A 21,496-nucleotide genomic window follows, 5' to 3' on the forward strand; every position below is an offset into this window, starting at 1 on the left:
ATGCTTGTTTGATCTTTTCAAAACCCCTATTGTATAACCATGGCAGTTATGACCATTCCTGAGAAAAGCCCACTTCCAGTGTACCTGTGCAATGGATTCCACCCCTTCAGCCAAGGTGCTGTGGGTACCCCAGCGTGCTGCCCTTTGTGGAAACACGTTAATTAGCACTATTTGTCAGAGCTTTTCATTTTACATCAGCCACTGGAAAAGCAAATAGCAATCTCCTAGATAACATAAATGAGTAAATATATAAGATTGGGTTGTACAAAATGCTGACAATCCTCCTCTAAGAGGACAGCCTCACCCTGACTTTAGAGGCCCTGGGAAGCTGCCACTGGTGTCAGATGCTCTTATTTCTGGTCCATGGAATAAATGGCTCTCGAGGAAAACACTGGCATTCTTTACTAAATTTTGCTTTATGTTGGAGTTCTAAGTAACCTTGGAGTTATTTTTATGGGTTGAATTGTGTCCCCCGAAAATTCATATGTTGACGTCCTAACCCCCAGTACCTCAGAATGACTGCATTTGGAGACAGGGTCTTTAAAGAGGTAGTTAAGTTAAAATGAGGTCGTTAAGGTAGACCTTAGTATGGTAAACTGGTCTCCTTATGAGAAGAGGAGATTGGGACCCAGACACACACAGAGGGAACACCATGTGAAGACACAGGGAGAAGTTGGTCATTACAAGCCAAGGAGAGAGGTCTCAGAAGAAAGTGATCCTGCCGACACGGTGATCTCGGACTTCTAGCCTCCAGAATTGTAGGACAATAGATTCTGTTGTTTAAGCCACCCAGTGTGTGGTATTTGTAATGGTAGCCCTAGCAAACTAGTACAGTCGTAGGCCTAGCTTCATCCCAGTTTAGGTTCCCTGCCCCCCAATCCTTGGCAGATGGTTACTTAGCCTTTGGGCACTTTCAGTGATGTGGAACTTGCTACCTCACAAGGTAGCTAAGATCTTGTGTCACATAGGACTCTCACTTGAGGTGGCAGAAAACCTTACCCAAAGTGGCTTAAGCAGAACAGGGAATGTATTGTCCAATTGAAAAATCTAGCAAATGGTCTGAGGTGTAGGTTTAACCAGGTCTCCAATAATGTGCTCAGAACCTGGGTCTGTCCATCTACTACCTCTGTCTCCTATTGGGTAGGCTTCATTCCCAGGCCTACACTGGAGGTCCCAGGCAGGTCCAGGCTCACATTTTCCTAGGATCAAGTCCAGCTGAAAAGAGAGAATGCTGCATTCCCTTAGTTCTTGCTTAGCAGCTAAAACAACAGTATCTATTGCACTGCCTGCCCGCAGGTCTGACTTAGGGCTAACAGAGCCCACTGCCTCTTAAGCAAAGCCCTTCACGTATTTGAATGTCCCTCCTCTAGTTTTGCCTCTCCAATTCCCTCAGGGATTTTCCCCAGAACATCTTATCCCAGACTCTCCTGTTTTTTCTTTCCCCTCCTTATTCTGGCTCCCTTCTTTTTTGGTCAGTGATCTCTTAATTGTTCCCACTTCCTGCTGCGGTCTGGCCAAAGTCAAGAAGAGTGGGATTGGACCGGGCCAATGGTGTAGTGGTTGAGTTAGCGTACTCCGCTTCAGCGGCCTGGGGTTTGTGGGTTCAGATCCCAGGTGTGGACCTACACATTGCTCATCAAGCCATGCTGTGGTGGCATCCTATATACAAACTAGAGGAAGATGGGCACAGATGTTAGCTCAGGGCCGATCTTCCTCACCAAAAAGAAAAAAAAAGAACAGTGGGATTATTATTTCCTTTTGGTTTGGTCATGATATTCCTTCAGCCTGATTTTTTTCTCCCCCTGAGGAATAGTCACCCTGACCTAACATCTGTTGCCAGTCTTCCACTTTTTGCTTGAGAAAGATTCACCCTGAGCTAACATCTGTGCCAATCCTCCTTGAGGAAGTTTCACCCTGAGCTAACATCTGTGCCAGTCCTCCTCTATTTTGTATGTGGGTCACCACCACAGCATGGCCACCAACGAGTGGTGTGGGTCCGCACCCAGGAACTGAACCTGGGCCGCTGAAGTGGAGTGTGCCCAACTTAACCACTAGGCCACAGGGCCAGCCCCCATCAGCCTGAATTTTGATGAACTTGTTTAGTTCCCTCAAATTTAGCTTAGGGCAAACTAAAACTCTTGAAGCCATTTTCAAATTGATTGCTATGCCGAATGTCAGTGATTTTTCTGGAAATTACAGAATTTGTATTCTATGTGTACCTCAGGCCATTTCATGGTAAATTTTTGAACAAAGTCATGGTGTGTGTGTATATGTGTGTACATTTGGTCATTTGACTTTTTCTTGACTTTTACCTAGATGGAAACCGTCAATGAACAGCATATTGTGTCTTGCAAGTGGTTGGGTTCCATTGATCAAGGTTCTATCTTATTTTAAACATCTTTGTTTTTCTACTTGGAGTTATGCACAATCTAAGAGAAAGAAGACAGATAAACTAAAAGAAAAGTGGAGAAATGTAAACATGGCTAGGAACCAGCACAGTGACCCTGCTGATGGTTACCATAATTGTACTCTTAGCTTAGCTTATCAGTCATTTGGAGAGGAAAGATTTGAAGGCAGCAAAATAGTGGATGACTTAAGACCAGCAGAGGTTCAGACTCCACTTTTACCTTTTCTTTTTCTTTTTATAGCAGAAAAAATAGAAGGAAGTGTTGGTAGCTGCACTAAGCATACACAGCTAAATGAATGTTCTTTTCCCCACATTCACTCTTCTGACATGCAGTGTGGTTCTTTTTTTTTTTTTTTGTGAGGAAGATCAGCCCTGAGCTAACATCCATGCCAATCCTCCTCTTTTTGCTGAGGAAGACTGGCCCTGAGCTAACATCTATTGCCAATCCTCCTCCTTTTTTTTTTTTTCCTCCCCAAAGCCCCAGTAGATAGTTGCATGTCTTAGTTGCACATCCTTCTAGTTGCTGTATGTGGGACACCACCTCAGCATGGCCGGAGAAGCGGTGTGTTGGTGCACGCCTGGGGATCTGAACCCGGGCCGCCAGTAGCGGAGTGTGCGCACTCAACCACTAAGGCACGGGCCGGCCCCTGCAGTTGGTTCTTATGCTCTGTTCTACAAGAATGAGTCTGTGGCCAGCTACACCTGCTTGGTGATAGAAGCTCGGTGGCTTCCTGGGTCTCTGTTAGTGATTCCCTTGGCTATGCCGTGGTTAATATGGAAGTGCCACTGACCCTTTGAGCTTTGTGGCTTGTATGCTAACCTTACGCTTCTGGTGAGATAGGCCTGCGGGCACCCAAGAGCCCTGTTATCTGCTTGTGCACATGTGTTACAGATCCCTTGCGTGGTGCTTCCAGATGCCCCAAATAAGCAAACTGTAGTCAGCTATTCAATGAACTATTGCTTATCCACGTAAATGACTTAATATTTATGTTCAACCACAGCCTATTAACGTTAATCAAAAATTTGTTGCCAAATATGGATATTCATTTTTTTATCATCTTAGTTCTAGGCCTCTTTTATAAGTCAATGATTTCTTTCACATACTCCTCACTTATTCCTATACCGTAATCGGGTATCTTATGTATACACACACACACGTATATATACACACACATATATATACACATACATAATATACACACACACACATATAATATGTGCATAGTTTATATCTTGTTTACCACTGCCTCCTTGGAACTTAGCACAAAGTGTGTTCAATAAATATTTGTTGAATGATGTTCTGTTTGAAGTATTCATATTTTCCCTCTAGGCAATGATTATTTATTGAGTATCTGTACGTGTCAAGCACTGGAGATAAAGCTGAGCCAACATAATATGAAATAGTCCTCACTCTGCATGGAGCATACAGTCAGGTGTCAATGCATGGTTACAGCTGAGATTAATAAGAGTTATGAGGAGATGTCCATGGTGCTGTGATCACATAGAAAGGAGCTGAGTAAGATCTGCAGAGGGAGTAGGACATCAGGACACAGTTGGGGATGGATGGGGACAGTGACCCGTGGGTCCGTTTGGCATTCATATGGCTGGAGGACAGAGAGCTTAGGCAGAGCATTGTGCCAGATAGACTACCAGGAGAGATGTTTTATAACAGAATCTTGTTTTGGTCAGCAGTTTTGATTCAAAGGTTCCCATTGTGTTACCTTCTGGGGATCTAGGTGGCTCTTGAAGCAAACGAGCACTTTTCTTAAGTCTATCTCAACAGACTGTCATTTTCTTTGTCTGGAAAAAATATGACTGTGGCAATGCTGCACAATTTCAGGTGCCTTTCTTAACTATGTGTATAACTATATGGTTTGCTCACACTTAATCTCATAGCAGATTCAACAGATAGGAATAATATTGAATATTACCATAGCTAGGATGTTGTCTTGTTTTTAAGCCAAAACAGAAACCGAGATAATGATCCCTTTAGGTTGGAGAACCATTGGTCAAACGTCATACATTGTTCATTGTGCCTGTTTATAGCTACATGAAATACAGTGACTGATCTCTATTCCTTCTTTGAGAAAGTAGATATACACATGGGAAAAAATTCAGAGAATACTAAAAGATACCCAGTGAAGTCTCTCTCCTACCCCTGGGACAGTCCCCCAGTTCCCCTCCCTAGAGACCATCAGTGATATGAGGTTCTAGTGGATCCCTCCAGAGATGTTCTATTCGCATGTTAAGCACATATGTGTATATGTAGTTCTCCTTTTCTGACATAAATATTAGAATACAATACTTACTATTCTGCAGTGACTTGTAGCTTGCTTTAGGTGACAGCATAAAGTAGTGGTTGGTGGATTAAAGATAAAATATAACATACAACTTAAACATTATAAAACACAAAAAAATATGAAACATTTGCTAATCTTTTGATGTAAGGCCAAACCTTTTCTTTGAAAACAATTCTGCTGATTGGTGTTAAAACACCTATAGTCTATGATTTCCATCAATTTTGGTTTCTTTGTTGTGGAACATGAACTTAAAAGTACTTTCAAAACAATCTGAGAGCAGAATTCTTTTAGTTTTTTATGATTTTAATCCAAATTTTTTATGGTTGTCTTTCCCATGCCTAATGTGACAGGTTTTTTTTTTTTCACCTTTTAAATCTTTATTGTTATAAGATTATCAAAAAGTACGTAACTTACTATATAAACTCAAAATCTACAGAAATACACTCCTTAGACAGTGAAGAGCCCTGTAATCACACATCTCCAAGATAACCGTCGGTTGTGGTTTGGTATCTGTCTTCTTCTAGATTTGTTTACGTGCTAATATAACTTGAATATGGACACACAGACACACACACACACACCATTTTGTGACACAGTGACCAGGAAGCCATTGTTTTAAGAGACTAATCTAGTGGTTCTCAACAGGAGGTATTTAGAAATGTGTGTAGGGACATTTGTAGTTGTTTCAGAGACTGGCGTTTAGCACCCAAGGGGCAGGGATCCTAAACATCCCACAATGAATGGGTGGATCTCATATGATAAAGAACTGTACCATCCAAAATAATAGTGATCCATTGAGAAACACTGTTTTCATGAGAATAGTGCTTCTTTTTGCCCTCACGATTTATCAATTTATATAAGATTATATTAAATTACATTATTATAGCTTCACTGACCACTTGAGCAAGGCAAGCCCCTTTTGAGTATAGAGGAAAAAGACACAGTCCTTGCCTCCCTGAAAGTCACAATCTTCGTGTGTGTAACAGCTGCAGACTGTGACAAGTACTCTAAGGAAAACAAAGAGAGTAACAGTGGAATGGGGAAGATAGGATCAGTTATACCTGGAGACATCTGGGAAGGTTTCTTGGAAGGGATGATCCCTTTCAGGATAGGACTCTCACAATCAGAGGTACAAGTGCCAGAAGTCATGTCTTGGAAAAAGGGAGAGGTATGTCATCAGCCCTGCCACTTCTAGGTAAACGTTTGGTCTGAGCATGAGGTGTGGTGGCTCCTGCCCCATGTTGCTCAGGTCACTGACTCTGTGGCCAGACTCCTCTCCTCTGGCTGCTTTTGCTACCATTGTGGCCTTAGAAGAGTCTACCATCATGTTAGCTTGGGTCACTTGCTTGGGGTCGGGATTCCAAAGTATGCCAGCTATGATCCTTTCAAACCAGCCAGCCCTGGGAGTGTGACACAAGATGGCAGGAAATGCCATGGAGAGGACAAGAAAGGAGAGGGAAGACAAGAGATTCTAGACAGTTACAGTAAAACTCTATTGTGCTAGATGGGCAGAGAAATCCTGGCGGGACATCCACAGTAACATTACATCATGGAAGTTTGGTTGGAAGGAGAAAACAGGAATTTTCTAGACTAAAATTTAACTCTTTCAAGGCCTAAACTTTATGTTTTAATTATTTTTTAAAGAGTTTGGATATATCTTTTCCTACTTTCTTAAGCTGACTATAGGGAACATCGTCTTCTTAAGGTCATCAGTATGAATCAGTGATTATGCTGGAAATAAGCCTTATTCTTGGGGAGGAGGGCACTGCTTACATTGAATGCTTACATTAAGCTCCAGAATCTTGACTGTAATTAGCAGCTGATGTCTGCCTGGTCTAGAAAGACATCTGTAACAATATCTGAAGGAGTTTTTTATTGACAAGTTGATATAGACTATAAAAGGATGATCTGGGAATAATGGAACCCAACTTAAGGGTGAGACCATATGCTGTTTACCATACAGAAAACCTCAGCCGATTTGTATGTGAGGCAGACTAGACTGTGCTCCAAGTATCCGGTATTAATGACCAATTCTTTCTCATTAGGAACTGGTAAAAAACTCTAGCCAGGTGTTAGTTGAGGGAATTGTCCAAGTGATCTGTGACCTGTTTGAAATGATGCTTTCTGAATCTTGTTGTATTGTTAGTCTGTCTTATCTCCCACTGTGCCCTTGAGCAACACTTGTACACACTGGAACATGTGCATCTTTATGTGAGGGCTTGTAACAGATTGCAGAGCATTTTCAGTCTCTATCTGCAAATACTCCACTTCTGATTGATAAATAGAGTCTTTCTCCAGGGTATTTTGTTTTTATTCAGTGTGTTTTCTTTTTTGAGGAACTTTTTTGTAGAGGCTTTGCAAAATGCTTGCTGCCGGTTCCTTGGGCTGAGACACTGGGTTCTCTGCGTGGTGCTGCTCCTTTGTCTCTCAGATCTGAGCGTTGCAGGATAATCCTGCTTAGGTCTCTCTTTGCGGCTCAAGCCCTGTGTTGTCTTTGGAATAAAGAATAATTTCCTGACTGGAAGAGTTCTCTCATCTTTTTTTAAATCCTTAGACTTTGATCCTTAGATCTTTCAGGTAGCCTCTCTGTCTGCAAACTCTTGGGCTGTTATGGTTAACCTTTGTTCCCATTGTCCCCTCTGCCTATGATGCTCTTCCTGCCTTCTTTGTCCAGTTACTTCTAACCCATGTGTCCCTGGGCCCCCAGGGGTAGCTAAGGGCCTCTCCTTTGCGCTCCCATAGGTCTTTGTGCACCCGTCTTAGAGTATTATATTTAACTTACTTGCTTGTATGTCCATCTCCCCACTAGACTGTAAGTTCCTTGAAGGCAAGGAGGATTTCTCTTCATTTTTATTCCCCTTGAGTACAGCATAGTGTATGGTATCTAGTGGGATCTCAATAAATGTTTACTGAACAAAATTCTTGTTTATTGTGGTTTAGAGGAGTTCTCAGGGGGTATTCAGCCATGTTATAGATGGTGGGGCATCATAACTAACCTATACTCTGGTAGGAATTGCAAATCACTCACAATTAATTATATCTATATCTTGAATACTATCTGTCTGAAAAAAAAAACTACTAGTCTTATTATAAGATAATCACCAACCAACTTACCCTGCCAATACTGTGAATTGTGGTTGTATAAGAAATTGGAATCTCCTAAGCACTTTTTCTCCTACTGCTATATTTTGCTCAAATACAGAATCAAGGTGTTTGACAAATGATTTGGGTTTTCCATGGTGGAGTGTTGAGGAATCATTTGCTCCTTGCCAGTTGTGTTCCTCTGTATAGGTTATGTTCACTTAGACTGAGTACCTGCTCTAAAATTGCCTTTATTTCTTGTCTACTTTTATACTTACTGACTTCCTGTTGTGAAACAGAAAGCATTGAGTTGTTTCTGAGCCTTTTCATTGTAGGTGTTCAATAGTTATCTGTATCTCGCTGAGAGGCATTTTCCAGACTAGTCTTCTGTATTTCCAGACCTCATAGTGCCCAGGGAAATTGTAGGACCCCAAACATGTGCTCTATATTCAGCATAAAGAATTTGATTGTTCAGAAGATGATCTAATAAAACATATTATAAATTCCTTTTTATTAGCAAATCCTTAATTTCATAGACTGTGCATGTATTCGTTTGCTAGGGCTGCCATAACAAATCACCACAGACTGAATGGCTTAAAAAAACAGGAATTTATTTCCTCATAGTTCTGGAAGCTAAAAGTCCAAGATCAGAGTACCAGCAGGGTTTGTTTCTTCTGAGGACCTCTGTCCTGGGCTTGTCTTCTTCCAGCGTCTTCACCTGGTCTTTGCTCTGTGCCTGTCTCTGTCCTAATCTCCTCTTATCAGGATACCAGTCATACTGGGTTAGGGCCCACCCATAAGACCTCATTTTACCTTAATCACCTCTTTAAAGGCCTTTTCTCCAAATGCAGTCACACTCTGAGGTACAGGGGTTAGGACTTGGGGTTTCAACATATGAATTTTAGGGGGACATAATTCAGCCCAGAACAGTGAATGATATGGCAGTTTAAATAACCCATTCAGATATTAAAGAGATTCTCAGATTGCTGAAATATTTTTCAGTGATTATTCAATAAATACATGTGTGCTTCTTTCCCTTTTCATAGATCAAAATGCTGCCTTTCTTTCTGCTCATAATCTACCCTTGCTGATTTCTTGAGGCCACTGGCTTCCCCAGAATGGTTGGTGAGGAAGGAATGCTAGTACTCGTCTCTCTTTTGGGATTCTGGGATGAAAGTTTTGTTAGAAACCAAAGGGATGCTTGGATACTTTTCTTTAAAAAAAAAAAAAATAATGCTACCATTTATTGAGTGCTTATTTTGGGCGACTCACTGTGTTGTAATGATCACAACAAGCCTGCAGAGTAGATGTTCTTATCCCTACTTGACATATGAGAAAATTGAGGCTCAGAGAGGTGACGTAACTTGCCCTGGATACTTATTTCACTCTTTCTCCTTTAAGGCACCTGTGTGGTCCTGAAGGACCATCAGTGGTGAGATTAGAAATGTGGGAGAGAAGCAAAGGATATATCAAGCTTGTAGCCACTCAGCTTGTTGGTGGCAATCCGAGACGTAAGGGTCCCAGAAGTTTCAGACTCCAGTGACTGAATTCCACGTGGGTAGATATTTGAAGGCATAGCACAATCTACCTCTTAAATCTGGCTGATTGACTTGGGGTTACTTTAGGCCAGACCTTTGGACTGTGGCCTGGATTGAGTAATGGTTGTCATGGTAATCCTGAATCACGGGTGGGCTGAAAAGAAAGGTTCAGGATAGGCAATATGAACACAAGGAAGATGTATTAAGAAATTTTTTTTTATGATGGGATTATGGGCAAGTATTACTGGGAGCTGCTTAGAATGAGCTAAACCAGTGGGTGTTCACCCTGGCTCAGTATCTGAATAACCAGGGGAGCTTGCAAAAGCACAATGCCTGGGTTTCAACCCTAGACATGTTTACTGAGAGGGGCGTGGGCCTCGACATCTGTAGTTTTAACAATTACCTGAGTAAATCTCATGTACAGCCAAAGTTAATAAGAAATAATGAGCTAGGCCAGGGATGGCAAGCTATGGCCCACGGGGCAGATCTGGCCTGCTGCGTGTTTTTGTATAGCCCTTGAACTAAGAGTGGTTTCTACACTTTTGAGTGGTTGAAATAAATCACAAGGAGAATAATATTTTGTGATACATGAAAATTATATGAAATTTAAACTTTGGTGTTCATAATTCACATTTTATTGCAACATAGCCATCCATGCTCATGCATTTACAAATTGTCCCTGGTTGCTTTCATGTTAAAACAGCAGAGTTGAGTAGCTGCAGGAGACCTACAAAGCCTGAACTATTTACCCTATGGCCCTTTGTAGAAAATGTTTGCTGACCCCTGAGTTAGGCTAAGTCAAGATCATCAACAGAGCTGGTTTAGAACTTAAATAGGAGACAGGTTTGTGTAACTTGTGTGTTTGTGTAGTGTATTTTGCATTTCCTGTGGGTTTTGTTTTTTTCTAGCGGAGGGACCCAGGTTGATGGATCTGTAGGAAGTTTGTTCAACAAATTTTTTATCAAACAGGATTGAAACACATACTTTTTTCCTTGAAACATGCAACTGCAAAGAACATACTGTCCACAGAATATGATAACCTAGACCTCTTCAATAGTGGGGATCTCCTAAATCCCTTCTAGTATCCATTTCCTATCCCATCCCCACCCACTCAACCCTATTTTAGTCTTTCCCCCATCCTTCTGTTGCATGTTTGTGTTTAATACCAGCCGGATGCCTCAAAGCATTTCCTTTCCTTGATCCAATGTTGGAAAATGAGTACAGTGTTTATAGGAATGATTTTAATATAAAAATATCGTTGAGTAAGATTAGGAAAATACCACTGATTGCCATATTGGTTTATTTCTTTTACCTTCTAGTTTTCATCCACTTGAGTTTAGAAAACAAGAAAAGCATTAAGATTAGGAAAATTAACAGAAAATGGAAAACAACCGAGAAAGAGAAATCCCTACCATCAGATTGTGTTTTGTACAGAGAAGCAGCCACAGTTTGTTTCCAAACCAGCCCGTCCAGTTCAGAAAGAGAGAGATGGTAACCCTATGCTTGGATGCACCACTTGAAGCCTTTGTTTATTTTGTTTTTATTCATAATTTTGGAGATGGTGATTGGGAAAGTGAGAGGTTGATATGTATTTATCAGTTTTATAAGCATATGATATGGATTTTTAAAAAAAATAACATGTATCAATTGAACTGATAGGAAGACGTATTTGATTTTCAAATAGTTTATTATTCATCATTGGATGATGGTTTTCCATGACCTTGAGAGTCTCCTTGTGAAACTGCTTGGTGTCTTGGGCATTGCAAGTGAGGCCACATTCATATTCACATGTTCTCATTTTTATCCTGTCCTTCCCCCATCACAGTGAAGTGGCTACAATCCCAGGGATATTTACCCTACAGCCACCTGGAAGGAAGCCAGCAATGTCATTACAGATGGCAGTGTGCCCAGACTATCTTAAAAAAGCATCGTCTCTGCTACTAATTAAGTTTCAGGAAGGATGATGTTCCCTTTTATATTAACAAGCGTTTTGAAAAGGCTCAGGGCAGATATGTTAGAAGCAATCTTCTTGTTCCTAAGAGTTCATGGTTAAATTTAATTGTCCTTTAGCTTCCCCTCTCCTAAGTTTGGAACACTGTGTGCTGGATGATGGATAGTTTGGGCATGGGAAAAAGTAGGTAATATTTGCATGTTTTGTGTCTCATAGCAGGGCCTCAACTTATTTATTTATTTATTTTTTGCTGTTGTTAGGGTTCTGTACATTGGCCTGGCCTGCAATACAGCTCGCTATATTTATATTTCCTACCTGGAAAATGCCTGGACTGTTCTCCCCATGGAAGTTCTTCAAGGTAAGTTAACAGCTGGAATTAGAATTATTTTTCTACCTGACTGAGCTGTGACTATGTAAAAGTTCAGTGGCCTTTAGCATCTGACTCTACAAAGGAAGGGTGGACTTACTGTTTTATATGATTTTGAAGTGGTTGTTAAGGAAGAGGTGACATCAGGAGGGCTGGTCCTTCAATTATGCTGAGTGCTGTTCTGTGTTTGTTGAGCTAAACAAAGCTGGATTCGATCCACACCCTTGTGATTAAAGAAAGAAAGAGGAACTCTGGATTGAACCTTAGGTACAGTTGTGAGGCATACGCATCCAAAGGTGGTTTTAAATGTAAAAGGATTTATCTTTTAAAGATTTTGGTGTTTTTGCTTTTGTAGGTTAACTATACTTATTGAACAAAGGTTGCTGTAATTATTTTATTTCTTCAGTTACTTTTATCATGTCTAATGATTTATAACTAAAGCTTTATAGTCAGGCTGTTGTTTTCTCATGAACATTTAAAATTTTTGCTCAAATATTCTGGCCTGAGTTCTTCTCTTTCTCCAGTTCCTCACTGGACTGTTTCGCCTTCAACATATAACTTTGAAAAACTTTCTGGGTGGCTCTTTCCATGTAGCTTAAGAACAATGGATTTCTGTTCAAAGCTGTGTTAGTTCATATAATCCAGAATATATACTGAAAATCCCTGTTAGCAGCTTGTTTAAACCATTTTGTGGTTGGCATTATGGTTAAAATAAAGGTTCAGGATAAGATCACTGGAGTTGAGGTCTTCTGAGACAGCCCAGGCTCCTAAATCATTAATTATACTAAATAGTCTGTGATTATATACAATTTCATTAGCTTTATAGATTGCCATTATCATTTTCCCTAACCCTGAGGATGCAAATGTAGCACAATCAACATAATTTCTTGTCATGATATCTAAGATGAAATGCTCACATCTAAACAAAATGTACAAAATGCAAGCTCATTTATCAAATTCTGTTGTGGCGTTGAAAAAGAACATCTATCCTAATTGAAAGGAGATATAATTTATATTCACAATAAAATTATAAAATTCAAATATATACACACTTTAAAGGTGCTTTTCTCAGGTCTGATGCAGTGCTGTAATTCATGAAAGGAGATTTTTGTTTATAAATATATAGAAATTGGAAATTTGGTCTTCTTATAAGTTATTGTTTGTAAGAATTAGAACTCAGGAAGAGTCTTATGGTGGGGCATACATCTCAGCGTTGTGTCATTAAGGATAACAAAGCAGGGCCGGCCCCGTGGCTTGGCGGTTAAGTGTGCCGCTCTGCCGCTGGCGGCCCGGGTTCGGATCCCGGGCGTGCACCGTCGCACTGCTTCTCCGGCCATGCTGGGGCCGCGTCCCACATACAGCAACTGGAAAGATGTGCAGCTATGACATACAACAATCTACTGGGGCTTTGGGGGAAAATAAATAAATAAATAAAATCTTTAAAAAAAAAAAAGGACAACAAAGCACTAAATATGAACTACAGGAAAGAATTGTGCAATATGCAACACAGTTCTTAGAATTTCCCACCTCTAGTTCCTATTCTAGACTCACCTGACTTAACTGTCTTATTTACTGGTATGCCACAGTGTGCAGACTGTATTTAAAAAAACTGGTATGCCTACAGAGAAGAAAGTATATTGTAATAATATATGCATATACCTTTTTTCTCCTTTTGATTTGATATGAATTAGATGGAAAAGGACAGTTTGCATAAGTGACTCAAGAAAAGAGAGAAGGTTTTTTCTGAAAGGGTTAAAGGAACAACAGAAGAAATTTATAAGAGGGAAAAAACAAATGCTGTTATGAATTGAAACTCTTTTTTCCTGTTAATTTATCCAAGATATATAAATAGCTACCAAAAGTCAGGCAGCATGCTGGGTGCTAGGAATGTAATAAAAAACCAATATATTAACTTACGCCCCAAGGTCTCACCATCTGTTCTGGAAGCCAGATGTGTCAACACATAATTGCTATGCAGTGTGTTAGATGGAATTAGAAAAAATGTGCTAGGTAACAGAGAAGGAGCTCCATGGGAGGATTAGCTTTGTGAAGCAGGAGTGGGAGGATGAAGATATTATTGAAAGATTCCCCAAGGAAATCACATGTGAGCTGGATTTTGAAGGGTGAATGGGAATCCACCAGGTAGCCTAAAGAGAGCGGCCATTTTGGCATAGAGAAGAGCCGTGTGCCACAGCTCAGAAGTGGAAAGCAGGAGGGCATCTTCAGGGAACCTCAGTGATATGCTGTGGCTTTATCATCCCAAGCTGGCCACCCAGGACGTATTTTTATAATACTTATGTGTGCCTCAGGGTGATGATCTCAAGATTTAGGGAGCTGGCCATGTTCTGAATCTAAGCAGGAATTCTGCGTCCCGCGGCAGGCTACAGTTTATACCCGTGTGTTTCATTTTATTCTCCCTTGTGCCAGTAGAAACCTAGTTACTGATCTGGAGCGAGTAAAAAGGGGGATCTGTAAACACATAGAGTCTCCTTGTCTTGCTGAGGGCTCTGTGACCAGTTGCACAGAGCTCTTTGTGTCTAAAAGTGGAGGAGACAGTTTCATTCCCTGGCAGAAGTGACTGCTAGTGTTTTGGCTGTACAACAATAACAAAATCCCTTGCCTTTGTCTGAGCCATGCTCCCTCCGTGGAAAATAGTGCATCATCCATGTGGGATAAATCCTGCGTCACAGGAATACGCTTCTGACGGAAAAGGTTTGTTTTGCCATTCTGGATTCTTCCACCCTCACAAGTGTTGTCCAAATGACTTTCAAGTCTCTGTGCTGAAGGCAGCTCTATTCAGGAGGCAGTAAAGACAAGAAATAATGATGATAAAACACTGAATGATTTAATTACAGGACAAGCCCACTCTCAGGATAGATGCCCTTTAATTCCTTGACTGGAATTGCTACTTGCTGTTTACCAAAGACCTAGACTTAGGAGGGGGAGGGTTGGGGAGTGGGATGTTGGCTCTGATCACTGATGATCTTGACACTGAACAGTCAGCACTTCCATTCTTTGATTCCCAACCACTGCCACACAAGAGGATTGTCTTAAAAAATAGGGTTGAGGTCTGTCTCCTCATTCTGTCACTCCTTTGCCTCATCTCCGAAACATCGTGAGAAATAGTACCACCTAGTGGGCAGCTGAAGGGGAGGAGACGAGGGATGGGCTTTGTTCCATATCTCCCGCTGCCCGTCTCTTCCTCTTTGGGGAGTTGCATGTAACTAATGGAGGAGCATTCCTTGTTATCCTTCATTCCTTGGAGCTCTTGATCATCATCTCAGCATTCATCTCAGGTCACGTTGGTAATAATTAGCAGATGGGATGAGGATGAAGCAGATTTCCTTCTCTCTGGGCCCCTAGGAAGGAGGCTATGCACGTATATATTTGGGGATCAGAGTAAGACTATTGGATGTTGTTGGGAATTGTGAGGATGTTTCTTTCCCACGATCTTTCTCACGTTTAGCCAATATTCTCTTGCAGCCTTATCCTTTTAGCATTTCAGCTTCCATTTGCAGCAACTGTGTTGTTCTGTAGGTGACTGGTGGCAACAGATAAGGAAGCAGAAGACATATTTCTTGCCCATAAGGGGCCTGCATTTTATTTTAAAAAAGAGACAATGAGTCTAAGTGCCTAAAAGCATTGCTGAGTGGAGTGGAGGACGTGGAATAGTTAATATTTATTTCTCAAGATCTCATTTTAAAAACTCATGGGAATTTTCTCCTTTACTTTTGTACAAGAAGTATTGAAGCCTTCATGATTGTGATCAGGAGTATCCACATTTGATAAAAATCAAGCCCGGATTTGTTACACTTCTTCCTGTGCAGGTGCTGGTTGTGAATCCTTGTAAGACTTTAAGATGAATGTGATCAAAATTATTCTTACTACTGAAATGTATTTAAGGAGAGTAAGGCCCGCCCGGGGCTGCTGTAACTAAAGAGATCCTTTCGAGGTACTTGAATTAATGGCTCAAGCACTGAAGGGTGAAAATGAGGTCTGTGTCAGGCCTTTCTCTGCAGGGTGCTCCATCAGAGGGAGCCAGGTGAAGATTGTGATGAAAGATGGTTTTTTAATCTCACCAGTAGGAGGGCTTGAGCTGTCATTTCTGAAGCTTTTCTCTCTTATTTAGTATGCCTGTTCAGCCAATAGAACCATGTTTTCCTTCCCCTTGTGTTCTGGAAGACCATGGAGAAATCATGAAAGGATTACTGTGCAGCCCTTATCTGACAGTGGAAATTCTAGACATGATTCCATTCCGTTATTATCATATTGGAAATTTTCTGTCTGGCTTAACCCTTGAAACATAAGTAGCTTGCCACATGAATACATAGGATAGACAAAAGCTCTAAGTTTATGATTTCAATCAATAAATTGGCATGTGAAAGTCATTGGTGTTATTGTTAAAATTTTTAATCAGAATAGTCTTATAAATTATAATAGAGCAATTTTATTCTTTGTCACTCCCGTGCTTTACAGTTATTAAAAGTTCTTATAAAACATTTTCTTCAAAATAGACATTATTTTGTCCATTTAGAAATCATTTTAAATGTCTTCTGCTCCAAGAATCCTTTTCTGGCAATCGCATCCCACTCTTAGCTCTTCCTTTTCTGCGTTGTTCTCAAATTTATGGACTGTGTTACATAGTTTAGCATTTAATTGCTACCCAATTATTGTACAAACACTAGTTTTACTTCCTGACTTAGTTTTAACTCTTAAATGCAAAGACCATGCCTTATACTTTTTGAATTCTCCAAAGAGACATGCACATAGGAAGATACACTATAAATGCTTGTTGTTTGATGGATTTTACAGTCCCCTGTAAAATGTACTATACTCAATATTTTCTAATTTTTAAAGCTCTTGAATAATATAGGAAGTTCTATCTCAAAAACTTATAAATATGTGAAGAAAATCTCTAAACTAAATTTAAAAGCTAAACCTTTAATATGATAGCTTTTTCCTAGGATACCATCCTGCCCTCCATTGCACATCTGTAAAAACATCAGCGTATTTGAATCGTTTACTTAGTTAAGCTCTCACCTCATTCTATAAATTACTTGAGGCAGCTTACCAAAATAGGAATAATCTGGAAACCATAAAGTGCTTAGGCTTGAATTAGACTGTCTTGTATTCCAGCTCCCCAACCTCAAAGCTCTGTGTTTTTGGACAAGATGCGCAGTCTCTCTAGGCCTCAGGCTCTCGTGCTGTAGAGTACGCTGATGTGAGTATTAAACAATGGGAAGTATTTAGCACATTACCTGCACATAGCCTTCAGTAAATATTAAATAATTTAAAAGTAACAATAAGAGTAAAATAAAAAATTATAAATAAATAAAAATCAGGACCGGGAGAATGTGATTTAGAAGATTCTACTCTGAGAGGTTAAATGGCAATTATGTATGAAAGCCTGGCCATAAATGACTAGTCAGTGCACACTGTTCTTAAAGTTATCTTTGGGGAAGTGGAATTTTTACTGGCTTTGATATAAAAGCAGTTCTCATGTGCGGCTTCATATGGGGGATGCTGAGCATGTAGTGTACAGTGTTGCTGAGTCTTGACATTAAACACAGTTTTGGGTGGCAGTCTCCTAAAACCTGCTTTAAGGTATGCCGAAGGCATGATGCCAGCATGTAAAATTCACAAGGGCCCCCAAAACATTTTGTATCGGCTACAGACCTTTTTTTAAGTAACTCACATGTCTTCTTTTAACTTGCAAGGTGAAGCTTATAGAACCTTAATTTCCTCTGTCCATTGTTACTCATACATGGGATTTGGAAATTTTCTCCAGCCTTACCCAGGGTACCTTTTGTCCACAAATGCTCGCTTCTTTGTATCCCAACATGCAGACCACTGCCTGCTTAGTTTCATTTCAACCTTCTTGTGCTCAGCTGCCGGTTTGTGTCTAGCCCTGTGCTAGGTGCTGATATGTTTATTCTCCTCAGGGAGCTCAGTCTGCTCCTCCTTTCAGGTAAATCTTGCTCCTTTTCATCCATCAGACCGTAAGCTCCGTGGTGGTTAACGACATGTTTTCTATGTCTTCATATTCTCAAAGAACAGCAGGCTATCTGGCGCATAGTCCCAGATAGATGAATGCGTGAAGGAGATTCTTGTGGTGCTGTACATTGGTGGATGTGGGAGCATTGGTCTTTAACAATAATTATCGCCTGTCTTATATAAGGTTTCTTTCATCTGACACACAGAAGGTTCATGCAGCTGCTGCTAGGTCCATTGCTCTTTGTAGGGTCCTCTGCTATTTTTGGAAGGGGTATTGCTGTTGGTGGCCCTGACTTTGGCAGAGATATTGGCTTGCTGTTCACCTGCTGTTTCCTTTTCTTCATGGACATGCAGCTAGACTCTGTCTCCCAGCCTGCCTTGCAGTTAGGTATGACCATATGACTGATTCTGCCCCGTAGCATGTGAGCGGAAATGATGTGTGTCACTTCTAAACCCAGCCCCTAAAATTTCCCATGTGCCATCCTCTCCTCCTTCCTCTGCCAGCTGGATATTGGTACCCAGGGTAACCAGGTATTGAAGATGGCAGAGTCTCTGCAGCCTGGGTCCCTGAATGAGTATGTGGAGCAGAGCTGTTACTCTTCCTGTCCCATGTCCATTGGACTTTACACGAGCAAGAAAACAAAACATCTAATGTGTGCAACCACCAAGATTCCAAGGTTTATTGTTGCAACAGCTAGCATTACCTTAACCAATACAGCTCCTTCTTTTACTGCCTGCCCAATGGAGGCCTTTTCTTAGGAGGCCATTTCTTAACTGATTTTTACCGGGTTGATCTTTCAGAAGCTTTTTTATCCCAGCATTTGACAGGTACACTGCACTAATTGAAATGTACGCTTTTGTCCATCAACCGAAAAGATTTGTTGCAACTGATTCAGTGTGCTAGTGTTAAAGGAATACTTATGTTTTGTTCAGTAAGCACAAGTCAGTGGCAGAAGCAAGAAAAACAAAACAAAATAAAACATCCTATTTTCCCCAATACTTTGATTGTCAGTTCTCACCCCTCCCAGCCATTGTGATGTGATTTCCCCAAGCCAAGCAGCATTTTGCAAAGAGCAGCTGTCCACTGGGGAAGAAAGGATTTATTTTTGCTCATACATGCCATTTATTGCAATAGACTATTCTTGTAGGTCAAGACTGAATAATCTTGAAATGCATGTTGCAGAATCAGATTCCAATGTTGAATATTATAATGAGTTATTTGGGGTATATGAAAAACAATAATATTTATGATATGAACTCTTAAGGAGGGAAGGGAAGAAGGTAGTAAGAATATACTTTTTTTTAAATTGGTAGATTGTTGGGCATATTTGATATTATCAACAAAACTTCTCAAAGTAGATGATTACATTTACTATAGAATACTTTTAATACTGGTTGTGAGGATGTATAGTGTAGTACTTAAGTACTAAATTTCTGAACTTAGATACTTTGGGTTCAAATCCTGTGACTTTGGACAAGGCACTTTAGTCTCTCTGTGCCTTGATTTCCTTTTTGGAAAATGAAAAAAAAAATAGTACATATTACTGGGAGGAATAAATGAGATAATCTATGTAAAACACTTAGCACAATGCCTGGCAGAGTAAGCTGCTGTAATAGTATTATTAATGAAAAAAAAATTTAATGTTAATCACTAATGTTTCTAATGATTCTAGGTTATTCAAATGTACTGTATCCCTAAACAGCTAAGGTCTTGGCAGTAGGTAGCGTGAAAATCCCTGTTTCTGTTAGGCCTTGGAGATAATCCTGAGGGATCCCAGTAAAGGTAGGGAAGGCCTGAGAAGCTAAGTTTCTGTGACCTGTGTGGTTGTTGAGAGTCGTTCATTTCCAGTTAACATAGTTATTAAGCACATGTTACGTGAATTGGTATTCTGTTGCCACTCACAAATATCAGTAGTTTTGTGACAAGTGGCCAAGGAAGGATTAACACATATTGCAAGGAGAGTCAATTTGTATGCCTTTATTATCAGTTACTATTATCAGTCAGGGGAGTAACATCTTTTTCTTCTTACTATTTGATCCACTGACTTAGTTGTCTCATACTAAAAAGTTTAAAAGTTTGTAGCTCTAGTGTAAACATGACACTGAATAAATTTGCTTGTTTATTTCATCACGTAGAGAATAATTATCTACTGCATTTTCACAGTTCTCTAATAAAAATTTAAAAAGTAGAAGCATCTTCTTTTCCCAGTTTATGATATCTGTTACCCCCAAATTTTACGGGAAAGTTGTTTTGGGTAGCACAATTGTCAAGACTTCCTTACTTGTCTTACAAATATGGAAAATGGTGGAGGGTTTTTAGATTTTTAGGTTGCGTTTTTATTGTTTTAAAATTAGAGGACCACAACACAACTGTAGTAAAAACACTGGCAAGAGTTTCAGATTATTAATATGATTACTAGAAGGTTGCATATTCAAATTTAAGAACAAGAACCACAACTCCACAACTGTGTTTTGTATACAAAGGTGTTGTTACCAACCCAGTCCCCTCTTGTGGCTTGTTTAGTTTTGCTAGTTTCTTTTTTAGGAAGTGGTATGGATTCTTCCATTTACATAATATATTGAAATAAGATATGTCAGAGAAACCAATTTTAATTCTACATCTGCCCTGGAAAATGTTGGTGCATACAGGTAGAGTGGCTATCATTCTCCTGCTTTTAGTACCAGAGAAAAATTTTGAATGCATGCTTTGCTATTTTTTCCTTCAGTTAATGTCCTGAGTTCCTTTAAAGAATGTGGTTCCCAATGATCTAATCAGTCCCACAAAGCAATAAGGAAACTCAGGAAATCTAACTATAGAGAATCTTTTACTACTGCCACTTAATACCAGCCAACAAATTCTGATAGTGTAAAAGCATTCTAACTTAAGTCATCCTCCTGGAAAATGCTTTAATTATCTTAGAAGACTCAAAGTTTTGGAAAACTCAGAGAATTTTGAAAAAAAATAAAAAAAGAAAGAAACCTTATTATTGGAAGATTTTATGTGTGCCCAAGCCTTCACACTTAAGAGGATAGCTGCTAGAATTATATTTGATCTAGAATTATAGGAAAAATATATTTGTTAATGTTTTGGTCACATAAATAGATAGGCCCATCTTTGTCTACTTGTAAATCCTGCAATTGATTGCTCAGACTTAGACATAATCGATTTGGCGTCATCATTAAAGTTAATTTACAACCATTTGATGTGGTTTTACGTCTTTGGTGATTCATCTTTAGGAAATGATTTCTAAAACCTAAGTTGGATGTTACTATTGAATCTAATTCATTTTTAATAAATTCATTTTATTTCTTGGAATATTTTTGAGTTTTTTCCTTAGTGGTGTTAATGAAAATATAATATGCATATCTGAAAAGAAAGGGAGTTAGCAGCATCTTTAATAATATACAGGAAAATATTTAAAAATATTTTCACTGTGTACTACTGTGTCAAAATTTATAATTAAGACTCTACCCAGGCATTATTCAATTCTGAGAAAGCTGGCATTATCTGAAGTATTATAATTGTTTAGCCAGATAAAGCAAATACTTTATTTGACTTCTGTGGAAATTAATTGTGTGCATACTACCTCTAATCATCTAGTTCATCTTTCTAGTTAAAAAATAACCTAGTTGAAATGATTACTGAAACATATATAAGCCTAAGAAAAAACATTTTCATGTTTCTCAGTTAACTAGCTGGCATATAGTCTAATGTACCCAGTAAAAATAGTGTTTATTCCTTTATGGATCTGCTTAAGTAAGATCATCCCTGCTAATTCGATTATGTGCCAGACGTTGTGAATTTTACCTTGTTGGGTGCTAGATATTTTTGTATTCCTATAAATATTCTTGAGCTTC

General features: G+C 39.6%; 1 protein-coding gene across 3 annotated transcripts in view; it reads left to right on the forward strand.

Annotated features, from left to right (window-relative positions):
• Positions 1-21,496, forward strand: part of MFSD6 (major facilitator superfamily domain containing 6) — a 70,909-nt gene that overhangs the window by 39,342 nt on the left and 10,071 nt on the right. For all 3 annotated transcript variants that reach the window (XM_087435492.1, XM_087435491.1, XM_087435493.1), the window contains one exon: positions 11,538-11,635. In XM_087435492.1, coding sequence (XP_087291618.1) covers positions 11,538-11,635 — 98 coding nt within the window. The remainder of the gene's footprint in view (positions 1-11,537; positions 11,636-21,496) is intronic.

This window comes from Ceratotherium simum, chromosome 9 (genome assembly GCF_057802395.1).
Source record: "Ceratotherium simum simum isolate JZ-2026a chromosome 9, ASM5780239v1, whole genome shotgun sequence".
Taxonomy (NCBI): domain Eukaryota; kingdom Metazoa; phylum Chordata; class Mammalia; order Perissodactyla; family Rhinocerotidae; genus Ceratotherium; species Ceratotherium simum.